General features: G+C 43.7%; 1 protein-coding gene across 2 annotated transcripts in view; it reads left to right on the top strand.

Moving 5' to 3' along the window:
- Nucleotides 1–19484, top strand: part of SUCO (SUN domain containing ossification factor) — a 39776-nt gene extending 20292 nt beyond the window's left edge. The window contains exons 9-24 of one of the 2 annotated variants that reach the window (XM_059854651.1): nt 323–390; nt 1015–1122; nt 2049–2154; nt 4098–4118; nt 4349–4404; nt 5309–5400; nt 5878–5943; nt 8208–8282; nt 9477–9573; nt 10494–11648; nt 12873–12960; nt 14197–14301; nt 15226–15380; nt 15731–15822; nt 16977–17032; nt 17584–19484. In XM_059854651.1, the coding sequence (XP_059710634.1) occupies nt 323–390; nt 1015–1122; nt 2049–2154; nt 4098–4118; nt 4349–4404; nt 5309–5400; nt 5878–5943; nt 8208–8282; nt 9477–9573; nt 10494–11648; nt 12873–12960; nt 14197–14301; nt 15226–15380; nt 15731–15822; nt 16977–17032; nt 17584–18030 (2787 nt within the window). In that variant the 3' untranslated portion in view covers nt 18031–19484. The remainder of the gene's footprint in view (nt 1–322; nt 391–1014; nt 1123–2048; nt 2155–4097; nt 4119–4348; nt 4405–5308; nt 5401–5877; nt 5944–8207; nt 8283–9476; nt 9574–10493; nt 11649–12872; nt 12961–14196; nt 14302–15225; nt 15381–15730; nt 15823–16976; nt 17033–17583) is intronic. The other variant, XM_059854653.1, reaches the window with a different exon arrangement.
- Nucleotides 19485–26112: the final 6628 nt, after the last annotated feature.

Below are 26112 nucleotides of genomic sequence, written 5' to 3'. Positions count from 1 at the left end.
ATGTAAACAGTGATCAGGGCTTTTTTTAAAGAGGGATTGCTATAGAGCTTTATGTCGTTTTAAATGATTTCAGAAAATGGGAGCAGAGTCTACTTCATACAGAAACTGAACAGAGTTATATTAAAGAGCTCACCACAGTAAATAATCCATGATTGCCCCAAAGTATGGCATATTGTGTCCTGGATAATTGTCTTGCTCAGAGTGTTGTTGATATTAGTCTACAAACCTAATTTCCAATATATTGTTGGAAAGAGGGGAAAAATCCTTGATGCTGTTGGTATCTACCATGCAATTCAAAATACAAATTATTTTCTTTTTACAGAGCACTTCAGCTATTTTGATGGAAAACATGGACCTTTATATGCTCAATCCTTGCAGTACTAAAATCTGGTAGGTTCCTGAGCTTTACTTTTGTGGCAGGAGTGATTACAGTTTTCCATTGCTGTGGGACTGACTTGACCTTGATGTGTTGCTCCTTGGAATGGGTGTGTGAAGAACTCTGACAGAATTAGCACAAGATGATTTATTATGTCTTCCATAGAAATCTAGCTCTGGTACTGACAAGTAATTTTAAGGTGATATTTTTATTTATCTTTAATATGTGTAAGTTTTGCATAATTATCTTATGGCAGATAAAGCACTTGAGCATTCAAATAAAGATTCTTGGTTTCTTTTCCTGACTGTCAAATAATTGCAGGACAGGTGAACAGAATTTACCATACATTAATTGGTACTTCAGGCATGATTTAAATTGTTTGCTGTCCTTAGTTTTTAGTTCTGTGATGTGATGCCTTTGAGTACAAGATGGATGAAACTCGTGTAGCTGCAGGTGCTACCTGGAGTTATTTAAGGTGATGTTCAGAAAAACATCACCAGTGATTCTAATGGTGCAGCATTTTTGTAGTGTCCTCCTTACACCCAGTGAAGGATGTGATAATGAGGGGAAGGGCTGAAGGTTTTAACTGCAGAAGGAAAAATTCTTTCTTAAAAAAATATTTACTTTTTGTCTTTAAGGTTTGTTGTTGAGCTCTGTGAACCAGTGCAAGTAAAGCAGTTTGACATTGCAAATCATGAATTATTCTCTTCCACTCCTAAAGACTTTCTGGTGTCAATTAGTGACAGGTATGTTACCTAAACTCATCCTTCTGAATGAAAAAATGAAATAATTATTAGATGCAAGGCTTTATGAAGCATGATCTCTGTATGCTTGTTATTATGAAAAGTGTAATGTAATGTGAAGTCACATGGTTTTTCTTTGTGTATATTGTCATTTGCTAGCAGGTTTTTTCCTTTGCCACCTTAAAAATTAAAAGGAGAAATTTGTTGAGGAGCAGAACTTACGCAGTAGCTGGGTAGTGGGTGGCAGACTATAAAATTCCTTAATAAAATGCTACTGAGTTTGTGGGCTCTCCCCTCCTTTGTCATTCAGACCATTTTCATGGTTTGAGCTGTCTTCAATGCTGAACTATGTCCAAAACCCCACAGATTATTCAAAAAGAAAGGAAGAGTAGTACACCATTGAGAAGTTGGAAGGGGGTTAGAGTGTTGCACGTTGGCCAGATGACTGCTTAGAGGGTGGCTTTAGGATGATTAAGGCAGTGCTGTGCCCTCACTGCTTTCTGGAGTGAGCAGGCATTCAAAGGGCATCAGGAAAACTCCTTTTCTTCTTGGATGCCTAAAGCATCCAAGACTTTGAACACTTGTTCTGTTGTGCAGTTCTGGCTCTGCCCAGTTTTCTGCTGCCTGCTTACAGTAATGCAGCCTGCCAGGTGTTGTGTTCTTCTGTTCATCTGGGGGGCTTCACTCTAAACTGGCTGAATTTCAGTGACTGAATAAGTCTGGGATTTTGTGCTTCAAGGGGTTGCACACTGTTGTCATTGTGTGAGGGTCCTGCTGAGGTTTTGGGTTGGGAACATTGCTGCTGCCTTGCAGCTGGAAAGAACAAAATGTATTTCTGCTCTGGAAAGGCATTAGGAAAAACTTCTGTAAATACCTGTAAATAGAGAGTTCCTGCATTTCATTACCTGACTCCATTGTTTCCTTTCTAGGTATCCAACAAACAAATGGATTAAATTAGGTACTTTCCATGCCAGAGATGAGAGAAATGTCCAGAGCTTTCCTCTGGATGAACAGATGTATGCAAAATATGTGAAGGTAACTCAATACTGCAGAAGCATCCATGCTCCTCAGGGAAGGAAGAGTTTGCTGGGTTTCATCTGTATAACAGCATCCCAAGAAATGTGTTATCAAAGCCTGCTGCCTTACCATTAATTGCCCTTGGTTAATTAGTGGCCCCAGCTGGGCTTGTCTGGGTGCTAAATCCTTGTCACAGTTGTGACCTTATTACCTTGCTCACTTTGGTAATTGAGAGGATCTTGGGAAGCCCCTTGGGTCCAAGTACATACTTAGCTGATACCTGAATTAAGGAAAATCTAGACAAAGTTCTGTTCTATTTGATTTACCCAACTGTCCCCTGAATGTAAGAGCAGAAGAATCTTGACCTATTTTGTTTCTTGGCTGTACCTGCTTTAAATATATATACATATATCTGTATCTCCCTATTTAGATTGATTTGTGGATATACACATGTTGCCCACTCAGTCCCTGGAGCACAGATCACAATATGCCTATTTCTTGTTATTTTTGTACCATGTTGGGCTGTACAGTTTAGTGAATCTGAAAGTGTGCAGGGTTGCATCTTGGTTCTCATTAAGAGACTCAAAATGCAGTTTTCCAGTTATTCAACCATAACTCTGACTCAGGCAAATTATTTATGCTCACTGCTACTGGAGCATTGCCATGATACCTCCACCTTCAAAACAGTTTGCATTAAGCTATCTTTACTCAGGAGACTCAGAGGGAATAAAACTCCATAAATAATTAATGTGGTACTTGAACTTGGATAAAAGCTTCTGTGAAAATACTGGGTTGTAGTGAAGGTTTAAATTCAAATAAAATACAGACCTTTTAGGTCCTCTTCAGTGATGTGTTATCTTCCAATTATGGTATGGCCAAAAAAAAAAAAGAGATTGGTTTGTGCACCTTAATTATGCTTTGTGCACCTTAATTATGCTTTGTGCTTTTATGAAAAAGTAGCTGTGAATGACAATTTTCTAACTTCTTTACCTAGAAATTCTCCATGAGTCATAGAACAGAGATTTCATTTATTTTTAATTCTGTTTTCTGGCTGAATTAATTAATGCCTTAAGGTAGCTGCCATTGTCACTGAAGTGGCAGAATTCCTGTAGATGCTGCAGCACTTAATCCCTTGGTGGATACAGTGCTCTGCCTTGAATAATACAGCGCAGTAAAATTTCCAAAGGTTTTTTCACTTCATAGTGCAAAAAGTAAGCAAGTTCTAAGTGTGTCTGGTCTACAGAATGAGTCCAAAATATTTTCCAAAGTTAAATTTTTTGAAGTGGATTAGTGAATTTGTATCAAATACAGTGGGATTTTTGTGGGATTATCTGTCTTGGTCTCACTTACAGATTATTCCAGTCCTTCAGTGATAGTGTCTCCATAGTGGTTTAATAAATGCTTGCAAATTAATTCAGATTAAATAATTACCAGTGCGTAGTCAAGGTTGCACTAGAAATAGATGTCTGAAGCTCCCAAGTCTGTCATCAGCTGCTCTGTTTGTTGCAGTTGTGCTTCTGTAAATGGAAGTATTTTATAGTGAGTTGCAGCAGTACATAGAGAGTGCATGCTACGTGGGTTTGTTTTTCCTTTTGAGTCACTTTCTGTAGTCTATGTTCTTTAAGGGGAAAAAATACACTTAGTACATTTAACACACTTCAGGACTCTATCTGCAGTCATGCTGCCCTGAAAAACTGAATAACTTCAATTGCCTAATGAAACACTTTTTGCATGTTACCTTCAATCTGCAATGTACAAGGGCTAAATGAAATCTTGCTACCCAAGGCAGATGAAGTTGTGTTACAACTTAATCCTTCCCAGCTTGTCCTCTTAGGCATTTATAGTACTGAATTAAACCCAGCAGGACTCTGTAGTTGCCTGTGGCATGTGTTCAGCCTTTGTACTGACATCTACTTTTTTGTTTTTTTGTTTTTTTTCTCCTTTCCTCTCTCTCGCTTCAGATGTTCATCAAGTACATAAAGGTTAGCAACTCTTCTGGTGGAGTGATGGATGCATGGGGCTGGGGGTGTTCTCTGCTGCGGCTCAGCTCTTTAATGCATGGCAAGAATAAATCTGGGCTTTTCTGCTCTGGGCAATCTGCAACTCCCTGGAGTCAACAAAACTTGCAATTTCAAGACTGAATGTTTATGTTCAGTGAACTTTTGGCTCGTGGGTCTTTGGAGTTTTATTTTAAGTACCTTTTATTCTTTAGGTGGAGTTGATATCACACTTTGGATCAGAACATTTTTGCCCTTTAAGTCTTATAAGGTAATATTTTGTGTTTTGCTTAGTCTTTCTACCTCCTTGCAGTGAGGATTAGTCTGCTTTTAGAATAGTTGGGCAACAATTCCAGTTTTAAATTCCACTTATTGTAGGTATTGTGGATTGAAGTAGTTGCCTGACCTGCCTGCTGTGTAGTGTCTTTCATGTCTGTGTAAAGAAGCTTTGAATCTCTTTATTTGCTTCTCCAGTATGTCAGGAATAGTTTATATTTGCAGGGGGAGTGGAGGAGCTTTAGAGCAGGACATGAGCATTTCAAGGCTGACCAAGCAAAGCAGGGAACAAGTGGTGAGCTAAAAAGAGCAGGTGTGGTGAGTGCTTTTTGGAAGCTGCTGGGTCGTTTGGCACCACAAGTGAATGCAGTCAGTAATGTTTGCAATAGCTGAGTAGAAACACCTGTGAATTTTTAATTTGGAGAACCATCAGCCTCTGTACTGCTCCTAAAAACCAGCTTTTGAACCTGGGAGGTCTCTAATGTTGCAAGTCAAACCATATTTTTAGTCCACAAGGCTGCTTTACATTGATTTAATTTTGGCAGAAGAGGTCAAAGAGAATGTGGCATGTAAAGGGAGGTAGTTCTGAAGAGATATTCCTAGAGCAAGTCAAAGGTGAAACTGAAGAGGAGGCATAAGAGCTCATGCACAGCCAAAGGAAGTCTAGGTGCGAGTTTAAAAGGAAGAAAAGAATCTTTGGAATTAGAATGAGAAACCAGATCTTGTTTAGGTTCCTTGTATATACAGGTCAGAGAAAATAAACATCCCTGCTGCTTGATCTTGCTTAAGTGACTGCATCTACTGTATCTCATTTACTTGTTACATAAAGTTAATACTGCTTATCAATTATGTCACATGATTCCTAATACTAGGTTTTTATTTTAAAACTTTGATCATAGAGTATTTGGTACTAGCATGGTTGAAGAGTATGAAGAAATAGCTGATTCTCAGTATCAGTCTGAAAGACAAGAACTGTTTGATGAAGATTATGGTAAGCAAATATTTTGTGCATCTTTAGCCATTCAGATAGCTCTTGTGCTGTTGATGGCTCGTCACTTCCTGCATCTGATGAAAGATTTGACTGTTAAATTCACTTGTTGACAGTGTTTCAGCATTTCTGGGCTTTTCCAGCAACCCTTTGAAGTTTTAAACAATGTGTTTAAATCTAACTACATAGAAGGTTGCTTTAAAATTACAGTTCTAAGTCTCTGTTTGACTTGGCAGAGTAGACAATTTCTTCACGTGCTGACAGTGGGAAAGGATTACTAAAATAAAGCAGCTTACATGGAAAGTTCTATTCTTAAGTGTCTATTTCAGTTCATAATATCTGACCTCAAGCTTTCTGTAGTTTTATTTCCACACTGTCAAGTTGACATAATTGAATGACATGTTAAATCTTGAGGTTCATTTTCTCTGCCCATGACAGATTAAATTCTAATAGTCACAAGTTGTTCTTCTTTATACATAGATTATCTATTGGATTATAACACAGGGGAAGAAAAATCTTCAAAAAATCTTCTTGGTTCTGCTACAAGTGAGTATGATTTATTAGAAAATATTATTTCTGTGCTTAAAACAAGATGTGCTGTTTGAAAGTGGAATGACATTTTGTTGTGCAACATCTACGACTTTTATATTCTGCTGAAGCAATTTGAGATTCTTCTTTAGTTTCATAGGAATAATTAAAAATTTGGAGTTGGGGGATCGTTCTTAGTGCTCTAAAAATGAATTTTCAATTTGTAAGGATATCTATTTAATGGAGACTTTTCTGTACTTAAAGATTCTGAATACTGAAGATCATGTAAAAGTTGCGTAGGGCTGTAAATGGCCAGTACTAAAGTGCTGTAGAACTGTAATTATATGGAAGTTGGAAATCTGTGTTTAGTTAAAATGCCTAACGTGCAGAAGGCAATATAAAGACTTCCTTTGTACAACTTTAGGGAGAGAGAATGATGGAGAATACTACAATTTCTGATATGGCTTTTGTAAATACTGTAACTTAGGCTCTTCGTAAGGGCTGTGTATTTTTTTTGAGAGAGCTAAAGGTTCTTGACTGTCTCCTCTCACTTTTCCCATTGGAAAACCTCCATGTGTAGGGTTAGTTTGGCTGAGAATCCTGGAATATTCAGTTTTAATGGTAGTCTTCACTGCTGCACTATTCAGGATGGTGTCACCTCCACACACCATTTCCTAAGGAGCTCTTGCACTGTCCCACTCTTCCTTCTGTCCCAGCTAATGAAGATTTGTTATTCTAGTGTAGATCTGCACTCAGTTAATGCTGTTTGGAGTCAGGCTTTGCTTTCATCCTGTAGTGGATCAGAGCCACAGAAATCTTTTATACTTTTTCCTAGAATATTTTTGTTTCCTGAGAATAAGGTCATGGCTAGGAATATTCACAGGTTGGAACAGTTTTCTAAAGGGAAATAGATAGTGGAAAAGGCAGTTTATTTCTACATGTGTGCCTCTCACAGACGAGATAAAGCAGTAAATTCTTCCCTGACACTGCTTATCTCTTCTTTGTGACTTTTAAACTTCTGTCTTCAAGCTATCTTGGTGATGCATATTCATTCACATGATCTGTCTGCAAGGGCAGTATTACAAGTTTATATTCACTGTCTGAAAAAGGCAGTGACTTTCTATTTAATTTTTTAGACTACTAAAGCTAAGATTAAAAGATTTTAAACACCTGTTGCTGATGGTGCTCAGCTGTCCCTCTAATGCACTGAAACGTTGCAGTGACCAGTATTTAGTTCTGGCTGGTGGGTTTTGACTGACAGCTTTCCTCTCTGTCTGGGTGGTCAGTGCTCCCCTTTTGGAAGGAGTAGAGTTTGTGGGAATTGTTTTTTAGTGTTTTTTTTTTTTTTTTTTTTAATGCACGTAGACAAATGTGACAGGTTCCCATTTTGCATCTTAAATGTAGAATGAGAAAGAGGGTCCTTTGAGGAGGAGGTGGAGGGTTCTCAGACAATCTCATAAGAAGCATTCTGCAGTCTTGTTCTCTCTCCTGCCATTCTCCCACATTGTAAAGCTTCTATACCAACTCTGTATTCTCCTTCATTTTCTCATTTTTGTAAGAAACCATCCACACCTCAAGTTCAGCATCTATTGGCTATTGTGACTTTTCTCATCATACATAGCCAGATAGATTGACATAAATCAGGAATGCAGCTTCTGGCAGCACCTTCTGCAGTTTCATTTTCTGGAGGAAAGGCAAACCAAAGTTTGAACACAACTTCCTGGAGCCCAAAGAGTTTGTCATTGCTGCTAAAATGCCTCTCTAAGATGATGACCTTGGCCATGTGAGATACACTGCTATGTGTTGGTGGGTGAGGGAGAAATGGGCAAAATCAAGCCAGCTTCTGTGGGTTTACAATATAGTGCTCTTTACCTGCTCCTCAGCTTCTAAATAAGCCTGGTCATTATGTTTGTTTTCCATATCAAGACCACAGAGGAGCTGTATTTAATTCCTGTGCTGATGTAGAGCAGGACCTCTTGAAATTTACTTCTGTGAATTCAGAGGGGAGAGGAACTGTTCTACTTAACAGCTCCTTAAAATAAATATAAGTGTAAGCCAGATCTGTGGGTGTTATGGTGCAGGTTTTCAAATACAGGTTTCTATCTTATACATTTACCTTAAAAAAAAAAACAGCTGCCTCCAGTGTAATAGAATCACCAGATAGTATGTCCTTACACTGTGATTAATTTCGAGCAAGTATGGTAAAACAGCAAATTTCTTGGTGCTGCTGAGCTCTGGGCCATCTGAGAATGTCCTTGTTGAGGAATTGTTGTCTCTTTTAGATGCTATCCTGAGTATGGTGAACATTGCTGCCAATATGCTTGGAGCCAAAACTGAGGAGTCATCTGAAGCTGAAGGTACTGTAGTTTTTTAGATGAAAATCTGTCTCTGGAAAGGCAGGAGTCTGCTAGGGAAGTCAGGAGCCTCCCTGAAATGGAGAATGTAAACCCTCCCCACCCCTCCAAATTGCTATGAATTTTAAATTAAGGGGATCTCAGGCAAAAAATATGGGAGCAGGAAATAACAGTTCTTTACTAGAGAAGGAAATAAAAGGATAAAACAAACAATGCAGTACACTAGAACAACACTGACAGAGTCAGATCACAACCTGACACCCTGTGGGTCAGGATGTTGGTAGCAGTCCAGTTGGAATTGTGGCTGCAGCCCTCCTGGAGTGTCAGGTGTGGTTCTGCTGAAGCAGGGATCCTGTAGGAAAGGGTGCAGTCTTCTTCTGAAGATCCACTGCAAGAAGAGGCAGCTGCTGTTCCTCTGGGAAATCCAGTGGAGAAGCCCTGCAGTTATTCCAGAACCTCCAGATTATATCTGGGTAGGAATGCTTGGCTCCTCCCTCTGGGCTCCCATTTCCCAATGGGATGCTGTAGTTCTTATCAGCCATGCAGTGACATTCAGCAGCCTGTTATCAGCAGATGTTCCTCCCCCCAGAGGGAGGAGTGATTGTGATCACTTAGAGAGATAAGGCAAACTGCCCACTTGACACATGGCAACTGCCATACAGGTGTTTGATAGAATACATCTTGCCTTGCAATCTGGAACAAAAGCATAATGGGAAGTTTGCATTTCTTTGTTAAGTTGGGTTTTTTTGGGTTTTTTTTTGGTGAGGAGTCAGTGTGTCATGGTTTAAATGACTTTTTTCACCTTTTGTGACACATCTGATTAGTGTCATAGGACCTAGTGACTGTGAAAAGTGGAACAAAGATGCTGAATTTGCTGAGAAGAAGACCCGTACAAAGATGACATGTGCTTGTTCAGCTTTCTTGGAGATCTTTACTCTCTGTTACCCAGCTGGAGTTGTGAAGTCCTAACTTGCTGCTTATTTCTCTGAAGTATTTTGAGACTGTTCACAACACCATAGTCAAAAACCCTCAGTAGCATTTCATTCAGATAACTTTGGATGATGGCATCTGCAGTTAATTTGGTAGCACAGTTAATCATCAAAAAAAACCCACCAATAATAAACCCAGATCTCAGAATTTGTTGAAAACAAAGATGGTTCTTGAGTTGCCACATTCACATTTTCCTCCTTTGTGCAGCTGGGAACAAAAGTGTGTCTGAAAATGTCACTGCCACCCCTGCAACTTCAACAGCTGCACCAAGACTGCCTGAACCAACACCTGTTCCTTCACCAGAGTAAGTGACTGCTCTTGGGGTGTTTGTAATGTGCTCCAACCAGAGACAAACATGGGCCAGTCTGCAATCGTGGGTAGTAGGATGCTCAGATATGGCATGCAGACTTAAACAAGGGAAGAAATAAGTATTTGGTAAAATCTGTAATATGGTAATGGCACTAACCAGAGACATACAGTGTTTTTGTTGCTGTCTATTATAGCTATTTCCATTATGGTGTATTTTGTTTTGACACAGAAACTGGCTTCATATTGGTCCAGGTTTTGTTGTCTCCTGTAAGGGAGACTAATTAGGAATGTAAAATGTGTTGCCATAAACTTCTGGTTTGTATAAACTTCTGATTTGGAAGCTTATACTTTGGTAGACTTCTCTTGATGAAAACATGTATGCAAATGTACAGAGTGAGCTTGAGATAAGAAGTTCTGTATAGAGTCTGTTTCTTAGTAATTACAATTGCTGATAATTAGGCTGCTTAAGGCCAAGACCCTGCCTCTTAAATGTTAAGATATGACTTGTGCTGTATTTAGTGGCTTTACAGTTTTCTATCATTCTTGCTGAGAGACTCAGGCAGGTGAGTGGGAATGTTGTGATTCTTGTATTTGAGGATTGCATCAGCAGAGTGAGATGCTTGCTGTGTGAAAAAGAGGATTTGAACTGGTGGCTTTTCTCAGGGGTGAGGGAAGGGGCAATATCTAATTGAGAAGGCTTACTGTTTAAGAGGCAGTGTTTGAAATAATTTGTTTGCCTATTGGGACTGAAAATCACCAGAGAAAATACTACCTTGCAGAATTTCGGTCTCAAAACTGGCCTTTGGTCACTGGACTAAGCCTTGCTAATTTTCTGAAAGACTTATTTTCACAGTCTTCTATAGCAGGGATGTAAAAGTATTGAATTGACACCTTGTCTTTTTAACTCTGTTGTAGACTTGTTACTACAGATATTCCACAGATAGAGAAGGAGCAATTAATGGTGGATTTGACTAAAGAAAGCCCAATTGTTCAGCTAGTGCAGGAGTATGAAGAAGATACAAGCCAGTCCACAGTAACTTTGCTGTCCAGTGATGAGCAGGAAGAGGAGGCAGCAGCATGGTTTGAGCTGGAGACAGAGAAGTACTGCAGTGACATGGCAGCAGTGTGCTGCATTTCCACCTTCTCTGAGTACCTGCTGAAGTGGTGCTCGGTTGCAGCAGCCATGCATCGGCAGCACAGTAAAACTGGAGGGGAAGAGAGGCCAGCTCACCCTGTGGATGTGCAGCAGCCACAGCCAGCTCTGACTGAGTCTGCCCACACAGCAGCAGAGGACCCTCTGCCTGAGCAAGTGGACAGCAAAGCTGAGAAACCCCCTGGGTCTGCTGTTGCAGTTGATTTCAGTGCAGTCCACGAGGAGATCAGCAATGAGACCACAGAGTCCATTGAGCTGGAGCCCAGCCATCCTCAAACTGTCTCTCAGTCCCTCCTGCTAGAAGTTACTTCTGAAGTGAAGCCATCCCCCACCACAGACATGGTGCTGGAGCCTCCAAAAGAAGACTCAGGCCAGGTAGCACCAAGAGTGACTCCACAAGTGGATGTCCCAGAGCTCAGCACTGAAATGGAGAAGGCTGAGAGCTCTGCTGTACAAGAAAGCCCTGAGCCCAGTGTGGCCACTGAGGTAAAGGAGGTGAGCACAAGAGAGCCTGTTGCTACCCCAGTGATTCCAAAGCCTACAGAGACTGTTCTGCAGCCTGAGAGCACAGCAGATGTGGTAGCCAGTGATGCTGTGGAAGGGAAGGAGAGCACTCCAGAAGTGCAGAAACCTGCTGTGCCTCCTGCTGAGCCTCCTGTGCCTGCCGAGACAAAGGAGGACGAGCAGGTGGCAGAAGAAGCTCTGCTGGCACTCCCGGTCTCAGGGGGGCCACAGAGAACAGCCACAGATTTCTATGCTGAGCTGCAGAACTCCACAGAGCTGGGCTACGCCAACGGGAACCTGGTTCATGGATCCAACCAGAAGGAATCTGTCTTCATGCGCCTCAACAACCGCATCAAGGCCCTGGAGGTCAACATGTCCCTCAGCAGCCGCTACCTGGAAGAGCTCAGTCAGAGGTGAGGCTGAGCAGGGCTGGGAGGAGTCCAGGCTGTGAGGTACAGGGGAGCTTGGGCAGAGGGGAAATTGTAAGGGCTGAACTCTCGGGGCCTGATCTGGCCAGCTTTGGACCCTCGGCCCCTCACAGCCTTACAAGGAGAAAAGTAAAAGACTCGAGGAGCTCTTTCCTCTCGGGCCCAGAGCCCCACTTTAGTCCTGGATGGGAGCTGCCTGGACAAGGCTGAGTCCCTGGGGGGAAAGAGACCAAAGAGACCAGAGGGTCTCGTCCCAGGAGATTTTAAACCCAGGGGAAGAGGGGCAGAGGAGAAGGGGCTACAGCCAGTGGGATAGAGGTGATGGGAGGGACTGACCCGGGACAAGACCATCTCCACTGGGGCTTGGGGGAGGGGGGTGTGTATGGAACAGACAGTATGAACTACTCAGTGCAAAACAAGATCACCCAGTGCAAAACAATAACTAAAGAAACCACTTAGTGCAGTACAGCAGTAAATCACAGCTTAAAGCTTTATGGAAAGCTCAGGAAGGGACTCAGCCTAGGTGGCTGTTGGAGTTACCCTGTGTGAATCAGGGCTTCTTCCCTCTTTGTATTTCAGATAAAATCCTGTTTGTTTTATTTTGAGGAGTGTTGCTGTGGGTTTTTTAAAAGGATGAAGTGTTGTCAGGATATAGGCACTAATTCTGTCCATAATTCTGTCTACCAAAGGCCACATCCTTCTGTTACTGTTGAACTGAATGTCACACACCTACAATGCCTTTTTTATTAAATTGTTTCCACTTAAACTACCCTGTTATCTGTAGTAACTCCAGTTGAAAAAGTGGCTGTGGAGAGGGAACCAAGAGTTTACTGTGAAGGATGTCTCTGTGTATTGGTGTTTATCTGTGGTGTTCCTTAGCTACAGGAGAGTGGGGAAATGTACCCATTTCAGAATTGGTTCCAAAGAAGGGGCTCACAGTTATATTTATTGTGCAGAGTGAATTCAGTAAATTGGCACTTGAAAGTGTTGAAATAGATTGGACCATAACCTTGGGGGGAAAAAAACCAAAACAAATGTGACATCTGTTTTATTTGTGAAATTTAAAAGCAGGTACCACTTGATGTTTAAATAAAGCTCTTTGGGCAAAGAGAAGGTTTTTGCTGTCAGTCATGTTTTAGACTTAAAGACAAGTCTAAGCTGAGGAGTTTTGTGCACTAACATTTCAGCATTCAACACTTTTTGTTTTAGGTACCGAAAACAAATGGAAGAAATGCAGAAGGCTTTCAATAAAACGATAATAAAACTTCAGAACACCTCAAGAATAGCAGAAGAGCAGGTATGATTTGTTTGGAGTATTGAGGTGTTTTCCTAGTTAGAAAGGCTTGCTTTTAATGAAGAGTTGCACGGAGGTGCAGAAATCCTCTTTCAACTGAGCTGTATATCTGCCTTTTAAGAGCATCCATTCCATGCTTCCCTATTGTTCTTCATTGTAAGATTTTTAGACATGTTCTCAGTTGTTTCAGAATAAAGCCATTTTCAGCTCTGTTTTCTGATTTTGTACTTAAAGATCAGTTGTCAGCTGGTAGTGGCTACAACTCTTCAATGTCTTTGTCAATGAAAAAGTTATCCAGGTCAGTTCCAACCCTTGTTTCTTCGTTGTAACTGCACTCAAAACAATTTTTTAAACTTGGTTCATTTTTTGTATCTGATTTAAAGTATTGATAGACAGTTTCCCTGCTGCTGAAGAGACTGAGCCTATAGAAAGGCAGAGGGGTACAGTAATGGCTTAGGCTAAATGTGCATTCAAAAATGCTGTGCATGGAACAAAAACTTTACTTCATTCTTTAAAATGTGGGTTTTCCCTGCTCTGCCATCTTGGCTTTCCTGAGCAGCTGTGAAATTGAGCAGTAACTGCTGTGCTAAACATTCACTAAAGCAGCTGTGCATGTGGCATAGCAGACTTAATCCCAGACTGTCTGAAAGCTTCTGAAGTGCAGTCCCAGGCCTGGAGTTTCTTCATCCATGAACAGTGAAGAAAATGGCAGCTCTCATGTGTTGCCTCTTCTGGGTTGGGTTTGGGTTTTTTTTGGAAGAGTATCAGTGCTGGTCAGTCTGAAGTTAGCCCCCCTGGTATTCTGCTCACCTTCCTTAATTTTTCATAGGATTGAGTCCTGTTAGGGCTCTTCCCAGGGAGTAGCTGTTAGCTGGGAAGGAGCCATTCCTGGCTGGTGTGGGCTCCTGTCCTGTGCATCAGCCTTGGACTGGAGCTGTGCCTGGCAGCTGTGTGTGTGTTCTGTGGCCTCCTAACAGTGACTGTGTGGAGCTGCCTGCTCACTCTGCTCGTGGTGAGGACAGCAGAAGTGTCTTTAATGAGATGCACTTGGACTAATGTTAGGAAATGTTAGTTGACAAACAAAGACGTTATGTGAGCACTGTGTTGGAAGCAATGCTGGGTAGGCTGTGTGGCTGCTGAGTGCCTTGCTGTGTCAGACAGAACACTAATTCTGTGGCCATGAGGGCTGGTGACAGTGAACCTGGCCACTGACAGCATGCCCATGACTGTTCTCCACAGGATCAGCGTCAGACAGAGGCAATCCAGCTGCTACAAGCACAGCTCACCAACATGACCCAGCTGGCTTCCAATCTGTCAGCAACCGTGGCAGAGCTGAAACGTGAGGTAATCACAATCCAGAGGAAATGGATGCCTAAACACATCTGTTTGAAGAGACCAGAGTCTTCAAATGGAGTTTTAAATTGTCTGCTGTGTTGCTTTCAGCCTACTCTATCTGAAACTTCTGGCTGCAGATTTGAGTGACATGAGCTGTCTTGGTCACAGCAAAATTGGTCATAGTTACTGCAGCCCCCCTAGCCCCCGTGACTGTAGTCTGAGCCAAGGCACCCTTCTCCTTTCCTTGCTGGCAAATGTCATCTTTAGAGATTAGGGAAATCTTGGCAACAATATTAGGAACATTTTCTCTCCAGTGTTTATGTTCTGCCTGCCTGACATTTCAAGCAGTACCATAAACATGATCTTATATATTTTGTGGGTATTGCCAAAGACCTCCCTTGAGCTAACACTTGGTGAGACTCCTCCTTTGATGCCTGGCTGGATGAGCTCCTGTTTGAGTGCTGTGGTCAGTGAAACCACATTGAATCAAGTGATTATAAAGGTATTTTGTGAAGTACTGCAGTGCCAGCTGATAAAAAGTACAGTTTAGTTTTGCCATAGTGTTGCATCCATGTCAGCTGTGAACCAGAGAATTTACTTTCTGAGCCTGGTTTCTTATGGGAAGTGTATTGCTTTCAAGGAGATTGGGATGCTCTTTGCAGGGGCTGGCAGCTTCTGTAGTTGTGCTGATATTGGAGGCAGGGGAATCTTGTCCTGATAGCAGCTAGTAGGATTCAGCCTTCACTCCTGAGTGCTGCACAGCCAATAGACTGCATCAAACCTCAGAAAAATTACTGAAACATGAACAGGTGTTTAGTGAAACTAAAGAAAAGTGAGTCGAGAACATAGCACTTGTCTTTTAGAGCTTAAAACATAAGAATGGCAATGCCATGGAATTGTTGTGCCTTCAGCAGTTGTCTCCAATCCCTGCAGGTTTCTGACCGCCAGACTTACCTGGTGATTTCTCTGGTTCTCTGCCTCATCCTGGGCTTGGTGCTTTTTGTTCAGCGGTGCAGGAGCCCTTCTCAGTTCTGTGAAGATTACCTCTCAAAAATTCCCAAAAGCAATCACTACCCTAGCCCCAAAAGGTAATGTGTTTATATTTGAAACCTAATTGTTCTTGCAGCTTTTTTTAATGCTTCCTAAGTCTGCTGGTACTGGCACATCTGCTTTAATTCTGAGTTTTCTTTCTGAACACAGAATTGATAGCAAGGGGCACTCAGTCATAACACTCTCCTAGGAGCATTTTGGGGCTACTGTACTTGAAAAACATGGCATGGTAACTTGTAGCAAACACAGTACTGTGCCTGATATCCAGGCTTTGTTGGGCACCTCAGCAGACAATTCTGTCTTTCTGCCAAGAATGATTTTTAATGAGAAACGTACATGACAAAGTCCTGAGAAAAATGTGTTAAAAAAGCTTTCTGGAATTTCCTAGGTGTTTCTCTTCCTATGATGATATGAATTTGAAAAGAAGAACTTCCCTTCCACTGGTTAGATCCCAGTCTTTTCAGCTAGCTGGTAAAGAAGGTATTATTCATATCATACATCTGGTCTGTGGTGTTGCTCTTAGTGCTGCACAATGTGTCTGTGTTCGTGTATGTGTTCTGTAATGTAAGGTGGTTTGTGAACAAGTTACCAGATATTCAGAGAACTGTGCTGAATTATGCTAAAACCTTACAGGCAGTTTTTGCTACAGATCTCTTCTGCTTTGCTGATGGTTTTTTAGGGTTAGGAGCAATCAGTGCAGGCATTCAGGTCTGCAAAGCTGTGACGCTTGCAGAAGGTAGCTTTTTTTTTTTTTTGTCTTGGAAATGCCAGACGTGGGAAGTCTGAGTGTCCTACTTTCCTGAAGTCCTGATAGCCCGTGTTTAAAACTTGGCAGGTATTTAGGATTCAAATTTAGTAACTTCAGTAAGAAAACTTAGACCATTTATCTTGGCTTGGGTACGAGGAATGATCTGATCTTTGCAGTATTCATGGTAGATTTGGGACAACTGAATTTTGATTTCTGAGGCCAGGAGTGCCATGCAAAAGCAAGTGTTGCAGATCATAGTAACTAGCAAGTTTCCTGCTGACACAGCTCTTCTGGGTACAGCAAACTTGCCTCACAAGTTTGTCCTGTGAATAAAACTCCATTACAACTCTGGAGTTGGCAGTGTGATGCCATGAACACTAGCTAAGGTATAGATTGGGAAAAGCATTGTTTTGAAAGAAAAAACAAATTCTCCCCACTGGTCTCAGGTCAGTGTGAACACCTGCCTTGTTGGTAGGTGCACATCTATGCTGTCTGGGGCAGGCTGCCCATGACACACTCTTACACTGGGAGCAGTTTGTTTGCCTAGACTGCAACACTCACTGACTCCTCCTTTCCTCCAAAGGATATTCTTTGCACCTCTCCCATTGCCATAACTTTGAGAAAGCCAGGGCTTTTCCAGGTGTGTGTCACTGGCAGCTGCCACGACAGCACAGGGGAATTTCTCTGTGTGCTGACTTTACTTAGCACACAGAGAAATTCCCCTGTCAGTTACAGTGTTTGTGTTGTGGCCCCCTCAACTTAGAAAGGGAGAGAGGGAGAAATGTGCCTGCTCAGGGGAATATTTTGTCATGCTGTGTTTAGTTGGGACTGTGTTGCTCTAGAGCTGGCAGTGTCAGCACTGTTGAGTGTCTGTTCTCTCTTGCAGTGGATCCAGAGGATCTGTACATTGTGGAGCCCCTGAAGTTTTCCCCAGAGAAGAAGGTACAGTCTCAGCCTGTGGGGAGGGAGCTGCTGGGGTGTGGAATTTGCAGGCAACCCCACCAAGGGAAGAGATGAGATTTTGACTCCATGTTTCAGAAGGCTGATTTATTGTTTTATGATATAATATTATATTAAAAATGCTATACTGCAGAATAGAGAGATGATACAGAAGGCTAGACAAGAATAGAACAGAATGATAACAAAAGCTCATGACTGCTTACAGCCTTGACACAGCTGGCTGTCATTGGTCATTAAGTAAAAACAATTCACATGAGACCAATCAAAGGTGCACCTGTTGGTAAACCATCTCCAGACCACATTCCACAGCCATCAGATGGTTATTGTCTACTCTTCTTTTCTGAGGCTTCTCAGCAGAAAACCCTAACCAAAGGATTTTCATAAAATATCACAGTGACCCTGGGGCTGAGGTGTTTGTGCTGGCAGGTGGTGCACGTCTCAGCTGCTCTCTCTGCTGGTTCCTAGGCTTGGCTTGCATGCTCTCCTTGCCTCCCAGAACTTAACCATTTCTTTTTTTTCACTTGTGGTTTCAGAAAAAGCGTTGCAAGTACAAAAGTGAAAAACCAGAGACTGTTAAGCCAACGACAGAGCCCCTGCACCCGATAGCCAACGGGGAGATCAAAGGAAGGAAGCCCTTCACGAACCAGAGGGACTTCTCTAACATTGGGGAGGTTTATCATTCTTCCTACAAGGGCCCTCCCTCAGAGGGGAGCTCCGAGACATCGTCGCAGTCGGACGAGTCCTATTTCTGTGGCATCTCAGCGTGCACCAGCCTGTGCAACGGGCAGACCCAAAAGACAAAGACTGAGAAGAGAGCTATCAAGAGGAGGCGGTCGAAAGTTTCAGACCAAGGGAAGCTTATAAAAACTCTAATACAGACTAAGTCGGGGTCGATGCCAAGCCTGCATGACATAATCAAAGGAAACAAAGATATAACAGTGGGAACACTCGGTGTCACGACAGTCTCTGGACACATCTAAACCTAGCTGAACTTCTCAAACAGGAGAGTGTTTGTTCGTTTGAGAACAGTCTGTGGTATTCTGGGGGAGGATAGTGGGAGACGAAGAGCTCAACTCATTGGAAAGTATTCAGAAATTTGGTTTCTGCCTTTTTAAATAGATGGGATTGTGTCAATCTTGGCTATAAGCTGCAGCTTTACAAGGCTGATAATTTCCTATGAGAACAGCGTGGGGGGGAGGGAGGGCAGGGTTCATTTTATAAAGGTTTTTTTTCACAGTTCCTGGGGCAGAAATTTTTTGAAACCCAGTTTGTTGGGTGGAATAGGGATAAAAGCCTAATCCTCTTCCTTTAGCTTTGTTCCTATTTCTTGCACCTTCCCATATTTATGTGCCTTTTGTCTATTTATAATGCCACTGGAAGAGGGGAGATACAATTGTTTGTCATTTGATTTATTTTGTAACTTCTCTAGCTTTTTTTGAAGATGCAACACTACAGTGCTGTAAAGGGACATGTTGGCCTTCGGCTGGACTTAGTAATGTGGACTGGATACTGTAAAAATACCAAGAGATGGACTTGCCTGACTAGATTCTTGTTTTGCAAACTCTGTTCAGGAAAATCTCTCACCAGGGATGGCAATTGTATTTACTTGCACCTTCAGTCACAATCAGAGCTTACTCTGATGTGCAGAATCAGTGACGTTGGCTCTTGAGGATTTCCTGTTGGTGATGGAGGCTGAGGAATGCATTTGTCACCTGAATGGCCTGCTGCAGCTCTCTGGAGGAAGTGGATGAGGAATGCTCACTGCTGTTGTGCTGAAGAATGTGAGGGTGCATTCCCAGAGCCTGCTCTGGGCGTGTTGGTGTTGCCAAGCCTGGGAGTCTGAGCCTTGGGGCTGGCTCACAGCAGGTGTTTCCATAACGTTTGCTTTTGTATTGGCTAACAAATGTGCAGTGTTGGTATGGCTGGTATTTCATACTCAAGTGTTTTTTATTTTGACTGTGACTGTGTACTTGGATACTATAGGATGTGTGGTTGCTGAACTGCTGAGTGTGGTTCTGAGTGAGTGAAACAAAAGGTTATTCCTTTTGACAGGTGTTACAGGTTCACGTTGTACAAAATAAGTTAATTTATTGAGCACTTTTAGTGGTACCCTTTTTAACAGATGTGATGCCTTTCCTAGGTATTGTATGTAATGTGACTTATTTAAAGCCTTTGTTTTTTTGCTGCTTTCTTGTTAGTTTATGAGTACTTCAAAGTGATGTACTTTCAGAGTTGATCTGCACAATTAGCCAGTCAGAGCACATGAACCAGACGTGTTGAACATGAATTCAGAAGAATGTCAAACCTGGATGAAGAAAATTCATACCACCAGAGTGCAGCATCCAATGTTGTGGAGCAAGAGTATGTAACTACAGAGCTGTAGTGCCATTAGAAACTGTGAATTTCCAAATAAATCTGAACACTTTGTGTTTCATTTACTGGCGTTTTTGAGAATGAAACTTGTGGCTTGCATTCTTAGAGAAGGACTGGTCTTAAAATTTCAGTCCAGGACTAGGACATGGGATCCTTTGGGCTGTAGCAAGGAGTTCATAAACTTGTCAGCCTAGATGTGTTTTTCTGTTTCAATAAAGAAAAGTGTGGGGGAGTGGATTCTGAGGGCTGAGTGGTGCTTTGTCCGAAAGGTCAGGAATTGTGGCCCTGTGAAACTGCTGTAGAGGTTTCCAGCAGGTCAGTTCACACCTTGCCCTGGGAATCCCTGCATGTGGTGGCTTTCTTTGAGAAGAACTGCACGAAATGACCTCTTGCTGCTCACAGCTGAGGCTTGTGAAGGGTGGTACAAAAGGCCCTGAAAGGAAAGTTAGAGAGTCATTATCTCAAACCAGAGTTTTCAGCTTGAAGTTTGCCCATTACTGGTCGCTCCCCCTCTGACTTATTTCTGTCAAGCCCAGCAGGACTTGGGCAGCCAGATGCCAAATTCACAGGCTCGCCAGCATCTGCTTGTCAGAGGAGACCTCCCCAGCACTGAGTTTCCACTGGAGTGTCTCAGGACTCTGCTTCATCACAGAACTGTGATTTAAAAACATGGCTGAATGTGGAGTTTGATGAGGGAAGAGAGTGCTGGGTGTTTTGTGAGGGGAAGTGTGGGTTTCTTTTACTCATTCCTTCCTCTTATGTCACTTGTTAGAAGCAGGTGTACCTTTATTGCCCAGGCAACCACTGGGCTTTTCAGAAAAATCGCCTGAAGCTGGACATGACTGAATCCTTAAAACAGCCCCTCTTTGAAAACACACTGGCTATGAACTGAAGGACTCCCAGCTCTATCCTGTGCTGATACATGAGGCTGCATGTTGAAATCCCAGTCACACATTCAGATTTCCAAGTTAACAATCCAGATGTAAAACCAAATGCCTTCTGCTCCCTTAATACCCTGCTCCCTCTGTATTGGGCCTGACTTAGGTCCAAGGTGTTGATGCATTTGTGGAAAAATAGTAGTGATAGAGCCTGTCCTGTAATGAGCACAGGGGAAATGTGCTATTGTAAATTCACAGCGAGCCCTGTGGCAGGGAAGAACGCTGCATCTGACTCCATGTTGTCAGAAGGCTAATTTATTACTTTATTATACTATATTATATCAAAGAATACTATACTAAAGAATACAGAAAAGATATTTACAGAATGCTAAAGAGATAATGAAAACTCGTGACTCTCCCTGGAGTCCTGACACAGCTTGGCCCTGATTGGCCAAAGAGTGAAAACAACTCACAGCAGAATCCAATCAGGCAATCACCTGTGGGTAAACAATCTCCAAACATTCCACATGAGCACAGCACAGGAGAAGCAAATGAGGTAGGAATTGTTTGTCTTTTCTCTGAAGCCTCTCCCTGCCTTTTGGCTTCCCAGGAGAAAAACCGTGGGTGAAGGAATCATGTTCAGAAAATGTGAATGCCATAGTGTGCCTGGGAATAAAGCATCTGAAGGAACCTACAGGGCCAGTTATGGTTTGGCAGACTTGAGAGTGTGTTCTGGTAAGAGACTGGAGATTAAACCACAGCTTCCACCTGCTGCTGCCACCCTGCTTTTAGTTATCTGTAACCACTGCTAAAAAAAATTCCTCTTACCATCAGGTTATTATTGCCTAATGTTTTCCTTTCATGTGGGCTCTTGAGTCATTTTTTACTTTCAATTTTATTAATGTCATGCAATCTAGCTTTCAAAATTTGGTTCTTTGGAGTAAAGTCTCTTAAATTGGTTATAGACTTTATGTAGGGATAATAGTTTCTAATGAAGGGAGTTTATACATCTTAAAATTCCTGTGTGATAGTCTCATGATATTGCAAGCAAGGTTGGACAGCTGTTGGTGTAAAACAGAAGCCAAAGTGTGTGCTGGAGTGAGGATGGTGCCCCTCAGTCCTTGGGCAGGTCCTGAGCCCAAGGTCAAAAAAATCTCTTTAATGTGGAGGTTTCCATGTGAGGGTGAATGGCTGCAAACACACCTTGTGTCAGTGCATGCTGTGTTGGCCAAAGGATACATTAACTATCAGTGGAAATCGGGCTTTTTTAAAGCTGCACACTCTACCAGCTGTGTGGTGATGCAAGCAGAAAACTCAGATCTAAGGTGGTGTGTGGCTTTCTGCTTTTGCCAAGTTACAGCATGAGGTGGAACAGCTTAGCAGGTTTTGCTTAATGAGGTACAAACATGTTCCACTTCATTTGCAACAGAGGAGTGGAGAGCCCTGCCCACGGAGTGCTGCGGGGTGTCTCATCTCCTGGAAACCCTGAGTGTCCAACTGCAGCTGCTGCTGGGCTTTGTGACAGCTCCACAGGTCAAAGCTTAGTGCTGAAACTCACCTTGCTCACTTCCCCTTCTCTAACTTAAGCAGGATGGATTTGGAAGAAGTTTCCAAGGAGGATCCTTCTGTCTGACCCTGACAGGGGCTGGGGGCTGCAGCTGGCCCTGACTGTGCTGCTTTCCATTGAGTCACTTGGAGCTCCCATGCAGCAGGGCAGCTTTTGGGAGGCAATGCAAAGGAACTGAGCTCTGCCCCTTGCAGACCTAGAGATGGAAAGGAAGCGTTTGCCACCTTGAGGCTTGTTTTTCTCCCCTGTCAGATGTGGTTGGAGCCTCCGTCCAGCAGCGGTGCCCTCTGTGAGCTCACAGCAAACAACAGTCCCTGTCTGCTGTTTCTCTTTTCCCAGAAAAATAACTGAAAGCAGCAGCTACTGAAGCTTCTGTGAGTTATGATGACACTGTTAGAGTTTGTTTGTCTTGAATGGGCTGAGAAGAAATTAAGCTGTCAAACAGGAACCAGGCACCCCTGGCCAGCAGAGCCAGCTGGTGTTTGCCAGGGCTGGGACTGCCTTTGTGCCCAGAGGCTGGGACAGGGCACAGACCCTGCAGAAGGGCTTGGGAATGAGACCCTTGGGAATGTCCTGTCTTCCCTTCACCTGGGACAGGAACTCAACACCTGCACATTCTCTTGGTCTTCCTCACATCTGGCCACAGCACCTTGTTCTGTTTTGTCCTGTGGCACCCCGGAATGACCCTGCTGCTCTGTTCTCAGAATAGATTCCCCTTAGCTCACAGCCACTCCACCTCATTTCCCTGCACTTACCACAGGCACAAAAGAAATGAAAGCAGCAGAGTAATATTTTAATTTCTCTTTTTCTCATCTGCTTTGGCTCCTTGGGTTCTCTCTCACCTCAGAGCCCTCTTTTGCTGAATCCAGAACTGCTGGTTTCTTGTTGGAATCATGGTGGAGGAGAGGACAGAGCACCTTGCTCCCTGGAAGAGGGATGTATTAAGCACTGTAATGCCAGGCCAAGGCTGTTAACAGTGGACTTTGAAACCTGTTCTTGTGTGTGATTCTGAATGCCCTTGCCATGGCTTATATGTGCAAGAAATGCTCCCAGCAAGGAGAGCAGTTGTGGAGGAAATTTGAGAAACCAAACTGTTAATAAACACATAATAGAGAAAACGTGAAGATGTTGGTGCTATCTGCAAAGGCTGGGTGAGTTAGGTGCCTTCCACCCCTCTGAGGCTTCAGCAGATAGAGGCCCACTCCCTTTGGCGGCAGCTCTCACAAGCATCCATACCAGTGTTCAGTCAAAAATCCAGCTTCTTGTTCAAACTCCTTCAGATTTGGCTCACAATTAGTGGCTCCTTGGGAGGCTTTTTATTCTGTGAGATTTAAGAGCTCTCTGCTGCTGGAAATCATCCCTCTCTTCACAGAGATGCTGTCCATCCCTCCCTGCCAATCTGCTCTTGAACTGACAGATTTGAACCTCCTTTCTGTCCAACAGCTCCTGCAGCTTCTTCCAGAGCCTCTCTGGAGTTGAAGTGAGTTCCAGGAATGTTTGCCCTATAGATCCCCTGTGCCCCATGGATCCTGTCTGCCCCATAGGTTCCAGGGGATCTATAGGGCAAGATCTATGCCCGGAGCTGTGTGTGAACTCTCACAGGAGCCTGTGGGCTTTCCCTGCTGGAAGCTCATGTCTAGCTGAGGAGCCTCTCAGCATCAGACTTCTTTTCTTTCCAGCACATTGCTTTCTACCCAAAGAGCTGAATCTGCAGTCTTTGTTTCTTGCTTTGTTTTATTCTGATTCAATTCTCTGTCCTCGTGATGTTGAGTCCTGTGTTTTTGAATGCGAATGATTCTCAACTTTCTCAGTTGCTCTTGGCTGTAATTCCTGCAGCCCTGTTGGCTTTCAAGAGTTGCTTTTTAACATTTCCACTAGTCATTAGTGTAATAGGAAATATTTGTTAATTGCTTCCCGAGAGACTCTGTCCAAAACACGATGAGAGACTCTCCTACACAGAGGTTCACACTTCAGTTTTTGTTTTGAGTTTCAAGGTTCATTTTCTGTCAAGTATTAGATCTGGACCATTGTTCAAGTCCTGCTTGCTTTGGGCTGTTTCAGGCAGGTCCCTAAATCCTGCTGATACAAACTCTAAGCTGCTGACTGATTCTCTGCCATCAACTTCAGCATAATTGTGTCTTGTTAATTAAGAGCTCCCACCTCTCCTCTGCAGGTGAACTGGGGAAGGAGAGTGTTCTTCTGAGCAAATCCTCTTTTGCAGCCTGTCATGTTTTTTGTTGGTTTGGTAAAGGGGAGCAGTTCTCTGCTGAGGGCTATGGAAGGTGTTTCCATTGGAAAATATTCCTTCCTGTTCAAATGATATAACAGGGCTGCTGGAAACAGGATGTGCAGATTGGTTCAGGAGGGGGATAGGGTGGTGGAGGCAAATCTGACATCCCTTTTGTCCTTCTCATGCCCTGTTTTCCTGCCCAGCTGTCCTTGTTAGGAGGCCTCAGCCTTGTCTAAATTCTGGCCTTCCAGCAAAATTCACGTGACTGAAGTGCCTACCTGCAGCAAATTGTCCTGCCATGATTTCAGCAGTCCTGTTCATATCCTGTGTTGTTTGAGCACAGGAAGCCACCAGAACACAGAGCCTGCAGGCACCACTAGCTGCTTTTTTTTAGGACTAGAGGATCTCCAGGGGTCCCTTCCAGCCCCAGGCTCTGTGATCCTGATGTGCTGTGCAGACACAGCCTTGCCTGGCACCATCTACCAGTCAGTGTCTGTCATCTTGTGGTGTCTGAAGGGGGTGGCAGGAAAACAGAGTGACAGCAGGAGCAGCAGAGGGAGAGGTCCCTGGAAGCACGTTTTGCACTAAGCATTTTAGATGGCACAATAACCCCAACCTTTGGTTTGCCACCACATGGGCTATTAGCAGGCTCTTGATCTGGGCATCCAAAAAAAGAAGGTGCAGCTGAAATGGCTTCAGTTGGTTTCCTTGCCTCTCCCTCTCACCCACCCTTTAAAAAGGCATCTTTGTGAAAGTGGGAAGCAGTGGGTGTGGAGTAAGAACACTCATGACATTTAAGGGAAGCTGCTACTCTCTCCTCAGTCCCGCCTCAACAAGCTGTTGGCATTAACACAGTGTCAGAAAAATGTGGAAGTGGATCTTCTCCAGGCAAAGCCATCGTGTGACCCTCTCTTGTAATGGCTGTGGCAGGGGATGGGGACCTGTCCTTGGGTGGCTGCTCTGGGACAGAGACAGGGGAACTGAGCCAGGCCAGGGGTGACCAAGCTTGACCTTGCTAGAGTTGGATTTTTGTTGCTTTTGTGTCTCTTAAACCCTGAAGTGTGAGGAAGAGCCAAATGGGGTTGTTGAAACCTGTGCTGTGGATTGCTGCTGAAGCAAAGGGCTGGTGAATATCTTCAAAAAGCAGTGGGGTGTCTGGAGGTGCAAGACTTTGTCAGCACGTCTGATTTATTGGTGTGGTTGCAGGCAAAGCTGAGCCCTTGCTTTGGAGAAACAAGTGTACAAAAGTTCAAATGTGCCCTTTTCAGAGATCCCAGGTTTGATGTTCAAGATCAAAGCCCGTGTATTGTGATTGCTTCCTTCAGCCACAGGAAACTAATCTCTGGTTTGCTCTTGTGTTAAGCATTTCCTTTTTTTAACACCACCCCATAGAAAAACACAGTTCAACACGGGGCTGTGAAGTGAAAGAAAAAGTATTCCTAATCCCTTGTGTGCACCTGGGAATCTGTGGGGAAATCTCACTGTCCCCGCATAGAAATCTGCAGTACATGAGGAATGGAAATTGAGAAATGGAAATATCCCTGTCTCTCCTGATTAGGATGTTGTAATGAGCTCTAAACAGTGCAACATGGTCTGGACTCTGTGTTTTTCTTTGGAAGGCGGGAGGGCAGCCCCGGAGCCGGCTCTGCCCGGGCTGTTCCCGCCGGGACAGCTCTGCTCAGGCTGCCTCCTGCTCTCTGAGGCTTTAACCGGGGCAGGAGAGCGCCTGAGCCCAGGCTGTGCCCGGGCCGTGCCCTGCGGAACGGGGAAGGGCAGGGAGAGATGCCCGGGGAGCCGGGACGGAGCGATCCCTCGCATCCCACGGGCTCGGCTCCGCATCCCCTGCCGGGGAGGACTCCTGGGCTCCGTCTGTACCTGGCAGTGCAGCATGCCGGAGGGTTTGTCCTTCCTGCAGTTCCGCAGCCCCGCCGGCGGTCGGGCGGTGCAGAGGCAGCAGATTTTGGGGAGCGGCTGCGGCTGCGGCAGCGCGGAGACCCGGGCGGCAGCGCAGCCC

The sequence above is a fragment of the Haemorhous mexicanus genome, chromosome 9 (assembly GCF_027477595.1).
Source record: "Haemorhous mexicanus isolate bHaeMex1 chromosome 9, bHaeMex1.pri, whole genome shotgun sequence".
Classification (NCBI taxonomy): domain Eukaryota; kingdom Metazoa; phylum Chordata; class Aves; order Passeriformes; family Fringillidae; genus Haemorhous; species Haemorhous mexicanus.
This window is presented reverse-complemented; position numbering and strand designations above follow the sequence as displayed.